Source organism: Chaetura pelagica, unplaced genomic scaffold (genome assembly GCF_000747805.2).
Source record: "Chaetura pelagica isolate M959 unplaced genomic scaffold, ChaPel_1.0 scaffold72, whole genome shotgun sequence".
NCBI classification, from domain to species: Eukaryota; Metazoa; Chordata; class Aves; order Apodiformes; family Apodidae; genus Chaetura; species Chaetura pelagica.
Window position 1 is genome coordinate 1,018,999 of NW_009952560.1, and position 8,046 is coordinate 1,027,044.

General features: G+C 43.7%; 1 protein-coding gene across 2 annotated transcripts in view; it reads left to right on the forward strand.

Annotated features, from left to right (window-relative positions):
- ACACA (acetyl-CoA carboxylase alpha) overlaps positions 1-8,046 on the forward strand; it is a 122,264-nt gene that overhangs the window by 100,635 nt on the left and 13,583 nt on the right. For both annotated transcript variants that reach the window (XM_010009045.1, XM_010009044.1), the window contains 2 exons: positions 5,222-5,399; positions 5,983-6,095. In XM_010009045.1, the coding sequence (XP_010007347.1) occupies positions 5,222-5,399; positions 5,983-6,095 (291 nt within the window). The remainder of the gene's footprint in view (positions 1-5,221; positions 5,400-5,982; positions 6,096-8,046) is intronic.

Sequence of the window (8,046 nt, forward strand, 5' to 3'; positions counted from 1 at the left end):
TTTCCCTACTGCAAAACATACGGGGAAGTTGTTGCTGTCACATTACCAGGCAGTCGTGCAATATTAATTTGCCTTACTGTGTTGTGAGATTTGTTGGCTTTGCTGGGTTTCTCAGAAACTGAGTTAAGCTTTGGAGTTGGGACCCAAAGCCCAAGGTAGGAAAAGCACTTGGAGGATGCTGATATTTATATCACATATCCCCAGCTGGTAGCAGGAGGAGGAGAGAGCTGCTGCAAAGGAGAGGAGAACACATCCATTGCAGTTTGCACCTTGGACCCTTCATTTTCCTGCATCTTGTTTGCTGGTGGGGCCAGCAGAGCCAGCGTTGGTCTCTCCTGACACTTTCTGTGTCCCTTGGGGAGTTGTTTGCAGTTTTGGTTTCAGTGCTGGCTGGGGGATTATGCAGGGAAGGAAAATAAACAATTATGCCACCCCTCAGTGCACACAAACACACTGCCAGGAGCCGACTGCACTGTGGGTAAAATGACTCCAAAATTGTGTGTAATGAGTAGGAAAAGATTAGAGACAGCTCTTGCTATGCTGAAAATTGACATTAGCAGAGGGGGGAAAAAAAACAAGAGAGGGAAAAAACCAACAACCCTCTCTTTACTAGTCGGCCTAGGAGGTCTAATTCAAGCTGTAAAATAAATAAATAACTAACATAAATAAAGGCATATCACAATGGTATTGGTGGTTTCCCCAATGAGCTCTATCTGGCCGGGAGGCTATTCAGCATAATGCAAAATTAAATTATAAAAACTGGCTTGAATATTTAGATGGAGGAGCCATTTGGAAGCAGTTTATTTAGGCGAACCGGCAGTGACCCACGACGGGGAGACATCAAGCGTGAAATTTACTGGAAATTAGCACCAGGGTCTTGGACTCGGCATGAATAGTTTGATAACATGCAAATCCTCACCACATTAAGCTACAGCACTGCTTGTGCTACAGGGTCACTCACAGTTGGTTTTTCATGTTTTACTTCTGCTATTTTTTTCCTGGGACAGGTTATAAACAACAACAACATCAACAACAAAAAATATTCAGCCGAATGAAAAGGCTGTTTTAAATCTCTGATTACCTGGATGTGGAATGACAATGTTGCTTGTATGTAATGGGTTTCTGAGGGACATGATGTGTCTGCAGCCACTCCGTGCCTGGTGTTTACCTTCAGGTCCTATCTGATAATCCAGCCAAGCTGATGAGATCTGTTCCAGCTTTGGAGGTTTCAGGGCAGGCTGCCCGACACTATGGGAATGCAAAAAGCTGTCTGCAGCCTCTCTAGCATGCTTGATGCATCTGACTGCCAATATTTACACGTACAGTGTAATGATAACAGCTTCTAGCAGATTTCATGTCCCTGTTTGCAGCTGCTGGTGCACACTGCAGCTGAGCAGGCAGAGCAGGCCATGTGCTGTGAACGCCGCTGCCCAACAAGAACCCAACAGCTCTGCTCTTCCTAGAGGTCTGCTGCAGCATTCCTCTCTTGCAAGCAGCTTATTATGCTGAGCTTTAAATGAATACAGGAATTAAATTTGGCCCAGAAATGTAATATTTAATTTTAATTTATCCAGTATCAACTTCTTTGCAAGGGCAGTTTGTGCAAACAGCCTGATCTTTTAATGTGCGTGGTGCTCTTTGCTGCACGGATGATGATGGAAGCAGTTAGGGTTTGTTTTAAACATAGTGTTAGTTACAGTCATATTAGTTTATAAAGTCTGCAGCCCACCAAGGCACTGAGGCTGCATGGGCAGCTCCAGCCCAGAGTGGTGGGCACCATGGCACCTGCAGCAGTTACATTTCCTGCAGTTTTCCATTGGTAGAGCAGAGAATGCAGCAGAACTGCAAATAAGGGGCAATAATCACTATGGCAAATGTTTCATAGTTTCACACTCAAATACAATATTAAAATAAATCAGGGAGGTTTTGTGTTCTGGTGATTGGGGACAGGGACTACAGGCAGATGTGTTGGGCTGTTTTGGTAGCATTTTTATGATCTTCATCAACTCTACTTATATTTTATCTCTTAGAAATACACATTCAATAGGAGTTCCCACTTTGCTGTCATGGTAAGCGTAGGCAAATTGAACCATTGAGGTGGAGGGAGGAAAACGCCCTGCAGAAAAGCAGGAACCCTCTGTAGCCTGTGGACATTGCAGTTCCCCTTGGCTTGTCTCTGGAGCTCAGCAGCTTCCAAGGAGCTTCCATGGCCTGGAGCTGTAATAACACTGTGGGGACCCTACAGTGGTGGCAGCCAGGTTGATGGTCTTTCCTTAATTGAGCAAAGCTTGATCTCCATTAGTGGAATTCTTCCCTCATAAGAAAAGGGGAAATCCTCTACAGCAGAGGAGTTGACAGCCAGATCTGAAAGTACTAAGGTGTGTCTGCGGCCCGGGTGCAGCAGCAGCTCCCCTGACCTCAGGGAAGTTGTGGGTGTGCAAGAAAAGCCAGCAGTTGATGGAAATCCTTATCTAAAATATCAAACTAAGGCTGCTGGGATGTTCAGGAAAATGAAGTGCTGTATTGCCAGATCCCAGGAGTAATTGGGTACAGAACCACATAGCAGTAAAGTCCATGCATCTGGACAGCTGCTCCGACAGCCTGATCCTGAAGGTCCCAGAGGCACAGAAACACTTCCCTGACCTTGCTGATGCCACCTGGGAAACCTGAAAGAGATTTGAAGCACAGAAAACATTGAGTTTCTCTCAGTTTCTCTGCTTCTTCTCCCTCTGCCTTGTTCAAACAAGCTCTTTTTTCTACACTTAACCTGAGTAAAATATATACCCTTGGCAGGAGTGAAAAATCTATTGCTAATTACACAATTATTTTATTATGTAGCACTAGTAAAAAATGTCTAGTAAAGAATTAATTCAGTTAAAATAATTTGAATCAAGCAATTATTTTCTTAACACTAGAATTAGCTGAAAGTACTTCAAGTGGTTTATTACTAGCACTACATAATAAAATAATTGTGTAATTAGTAATAAATTTGTCACCCCTTTTAAGGTCTTTTTCTTTGCTCAGGACAAAGGAGAAGGTTGGAGTTTTGTTTGGTTCTCAGTCCCCACTGTCTCTGCTAGAATTTATGTTTATTTGCAATTAGAAGAAATAAATTGTTCTTCTCTTCATCAGCTTTTGACATTTCTTAAATAACATGAAACTCTTTTTCTTGAGTACTTGGACAATGACCTTGCAAATGAGCTAGAGAAATTACATCAGTGCCTAGGATGATTTTATATATATATAGACACACACACAGACTTTATATACACCTCTCTCACTTGCTCCATAGATGTTATTTTGTATATATATATATGTAAGAGTGTGTATATATTTCCCAAAAAATTAAATGCTTAACTACATTAATTTTAGTGCTTATCATTAGACTGGGGTTAAATGACAAGGGGACCTGGGCTGGCATCTCTTTCTTCCCCTGGAAATGATGGCTTGCTCAAGTGGCTGTAAGGATTTTAGATGATTTAAAGTGCCTTAGACTTTCAAGACTGTTTCTGAAGGCAGAGTCTGTGTGTGGCACATGTATGAAACCCACTGAGTTTTTCTGCACTGTGCACTGGTATTTTAATGGTCAGAAAAAATTAGGCAAACTGGGAGGTGCTAAGTGAAGAAGGAAAATCATGAAGAGGGTTGAAAATACTGTCCTGGGAGACATGAGAAATTAATAACTATAGTCTAAGGAAAAAAAAAGAAACACAACACTGGAAAGCCCACTGGTATTTATAGCAAGCCCAAAGGAGTGGAGAGATTATGTAGGGTGATGCAAGGAGTTGTAATGTGAAATTAATGTGGATGGGGAAGGAAGGGAAATTTGGCTGAAGACTGTGGAAAATTTCATCTATTTGGCTGTGGAAATGCCCCTAAAGAAGGAATAGATTTATTGTTTGGGATTTCTAAACAAAAGCTTTAAAAAGCACTGAGAAAAAAACATTTTGGAGTCAGTCCTGTGTGAACAAAGAGATGGACTAGATGATCCTAATAAGTATTTTTCATTTCTTGTATATATTTGATACTTCTACATATAATTACGTGTAACAAAATATATTTATTTGAGGGTGCCTGTTTCCATTACAAACTATATCCATTATAAACTGTGTCTTCTCATATAAATTCTTTTTGCCTTCCTTTTTTCTCCTTTATTTAAATCACCTTTGGATCTGATATTTTCAATGTACTGCCTTTACACAGTGGAGTTGTTCTTATTAATTTTGGGCAAAATGCCTTAAAAATTTAATGCAAGAAGAGAAGAATGCTATTTCACATCTGAACCCTTCCCACACACTAATTTTTATAAAGATATGCAAAAAGGTCTGCTGCTCTTAGGTGTGCTGGGCACATTACATTAATCTTGTTACAGGTACTATCAAGAAATTGAGCAGCTTGTGTTAAGTACAAAAATACCTGACCTGATTTCCAGAACTCCTGGAATAGTTATTGGCTTGGCTGGAATGTAAGAGATGGATTATCTCCAAGACACATGGTGTAGGTATGGCTGGAGTGAGCTGAGGACCCTGCAGTCCCTCCTTTGTGAGTAGATGTGGTTACACAGCAAGTTACCCAAACCAGATTTCATAGAATCATAGAATCTTAGGGGTTGGAAGGGACCTCGAAAGATCATCTAGTCCAACCCCCCCCTGCCAGAGCAGGGTCACCTAGAGTACATCACACAGGAACGCATCCAGGTGGGTTTTGAATGTCTCCAGTGAAGGAGACTCCACAACCTCCCTGGGCAGCCTGTCCCAGGGCTCTGTCACTCTTACAGTAAAAAAATTTTTCGGATATTTACCTTGAACCTCCTATGCTCCAGTTTACCCCTTGTCCTATCACTGGTCATCACTGAGAAAAGGCTAACTCCATCTCCCTGACACTCACCCCTTACATATTTGTAAACATTGATGAGGTCACCCCTCAGTCTCCTTTTCTCCAAGCTAAAGAGACCCAGCTCCCTCAGCCTTTCCTCATAAGGGAGATGTTTCCAGAGTCTGGAGTCTGTCCATCTCTCCAGGAGCAGGACTGAGGTGGGATCATCTCTGTTCTTAGTCCTTCTTGCCCAAGTCCAGATAACACCAGCCAGAGCTTGCAGTACAGTAGCAGGACACGGTTAGATGAGCTGAATGACACTATTTTTTTTCCCAGCTTGACCAAGCATGGCAGGGCTGCACCATTGCCATGCTGTGATTTCAGGCGCTGTGTCCTTTTTCCACAGACATGTATGACCAAGTGCTCAAGTTTGGTGCCTACATCGTGGATGGCCTGAGGGAGTATTGTCAGCCCGTGCTTATTTACATCCCACCCCAGGCAGAGCTGAGGGGAGGATCCTGGGTTGTGGTTGACCCTACCATCAATCCTCGTCATATGGAGATGTACGCGGACCGAGAGAGCAGGTATGGCAGCTTTCTCCTTTCCTCCATAACCAGCTGCCTGAGGAACAATTATTTGGCTGAGTGAGAAGCTCTCACTTCTGAGTGTGGCAGTTGGTTACTGAAAGGTGCTGGCCACCTTCCAGGGTGATCACCTTCCACCTCTGACAGCTAAAGACTTGTAGTGATTTGATTCACCAAGCCCAAATTTCAAATCACATGCTTCTCTGTCTTTGGCCTGGGAACTGGGCAGGATCTCTAATGACAGTGGCTGGTTAATTGGTTGGTTTCATAAAGCTTGCCTACCTTGTCAAAGAGCTTTCAGGTCACAGCTTAGATGAGACTGCTGAAGAGCATTGCTTGTAGCAGGCTGTGCTGCCTGCTGGTGGGTAACTGGTTCTGTGAAACCTGGTGGGCATTTGTGGCATTGGATAAACAATAGCTAAGATTCTTTCTTTCTTCTTCTCTCTTTCTCTTTGTTTTGTCTCTCTCCCCCACTTCTTTCTTTACATACTTTCTAGATAACATTGTACCATTCCATTTTGTGTTTCCCCTTGTCCGATGACCTCAAAATGCCTTTCTTTTCTCTTTTCCCATCACTGATCAGAGGAGGGATCCTGGAACCCGAGGGGACAGTGGAAATCAAATTCCGCAGAAAGGATTTGGTGAAGACGATGCGGCGCGTGGACCCCGTCTACATCCGCCTGGCTGAGCGACTGGGTAGGTCTGCCTGGGGCTGGGGGAGCAGGGGGCCCTTGGCTGCTGGCTGGTGGGGGCGTTGAGAGACCTTACAAAGGGGCACTGGGGCATTTAATCAAATTCATGATCCTTTTTGTTTACTTGGGAAGAAAACCAGCTGAGACGAGCTGCGTGTCTGTAAATGTGAGAGAGGTGACATTGATGTGCATTTAACACACCAAGGGGGGTGTGATATAGACAACATCTTTTTTCAAATTATTCCTTTTTTTTTTTTTTTTTTAATTAATTGCATGGGCCTTTCAGCAGTGTAGTTTCCATCTCAGCAACTGCTCAGCTCACTAAAGGTTTGTGTGCCAATCCTCAGCTGGTGTCATTTGGCATAACCAAAGAATTTGGTCAAAGAAATTTTGGGCTGCAGGACTTGGTGTGAGGTAGTTTTGAGTAAATGAGAGCTGTCTGCACATTGGATTCAAGGCATAAAAGGTCATTCTTCACCTCTTCAGTAAAATATGGGATGATGTGCTGTGCTCAGGGCTAGGACATCACTGCCTATGTTGTATTATTACTGTGCCTTTTGCTCCAAATGATCCCAGCACCTGGGATACACCCAACAACCCAAAATACAGTGTTCAGCAAAACGCACTTAATGTCAGATAGGTCTCTCAGGGAAACTGACTCTTTAAATAGTTCTTCACTAGCTCTTACTATAAGAGTGTAATCTTACAGAGCCTCTTTTTACCTCCAAAATTGACTACATTTCAGTAGTGGAAGAAGCATGCTATGTGGGGATGCTTTGAATTTATAAAGCCTTTTGGGATCCTTCAGGAGGAAAAGTGTTCTGCAAATGACTGATAAATCGTGGCTAATTCTGCAGTTTGGTTTTATTATTTGGCTTTTTTAATTTATGAAAGTGCAGCAATTTATATACAAAACAACCTTTCTGATATACCTTGGGAAGAGAGTAATAATTGTAAAGGGTGCAGAGAGTGTTGAGAATCAGACTGCTGAAAACCGGATTCTTATTGATGGCTTTGATAGCATCAAAGACATTTTCTCTTTCTTTTTTTTTTTTTTTTAATGATAGTATTTTGACACTCTCTTTAGTTTTCTCTCACTGTGGCGATTGCTTTCTGGGCAAGCAGCAGGTTGGCAGGTGGTTGAGTTTTGCAGACCCCACAAGGCAGCAGTTTGATCAGAGTTCAGATCTCGATCTCGTACATGACGTGTCGCTGGGTGAGGGAGCAGGCAGAGAAACCCCAGCAGAGGGATGTGGTTCTGTCTGCCTGTGTCTGTTGGAATTACAATCCAGTTTTACTGTTTGTAGCTGCAGCATGGTGATTCTCTTCACAAAACCTCCCTTTTGACCTGTGTTAGGCTTGACAGTGTCCCTTTAGGAGCACATGGGTAGCGTGACCACACCAAATCGTGGAGACCCAGCACAGAGTCCCAGCCAGTGCTCTCCTTGGGTGTCACCCGTCCTGGTTTGAAGGCTGCAGTTGTGCTCCTCACACAATCAGGGCTCCCAGCTACAGCTCCTGTGGGTGCTCCCACCTCTGCTTCAGAAGCAGGAGAGCTGCATCTTGGTGCACCAGCCTCCGGGGGAAGGAGAAATGAGATGTGTGGTTAGAGAAGGCAAAACGCTGAGCAGTCAGCTCTGCTCCATGCAGATAAATGGCACTACGGCAGGAGAACTGTTTCTGAGAGTATTTACCTTCACCCTGCCATAAAAAGGACTGGCTCTGCAGTGAGCAAACCAACCTGCTGCCTCTGCAAAGAAACAGAATCTTCTGTGCAATGACCGCTGGATTAATCCTTTCCCAGGAGCAGTCACTGGCTGTGGACAAAGGGGTCTGCAGGAGAGCTGGAATCCTGGAGCAGTGGAGGAAGGGGGTGAGCAGAGAAACATGAGGGTCTATCACCCTGACTTGGGTGCAGGACACCTCCAGGGCACCTTTGAATCACACCCCTGGGG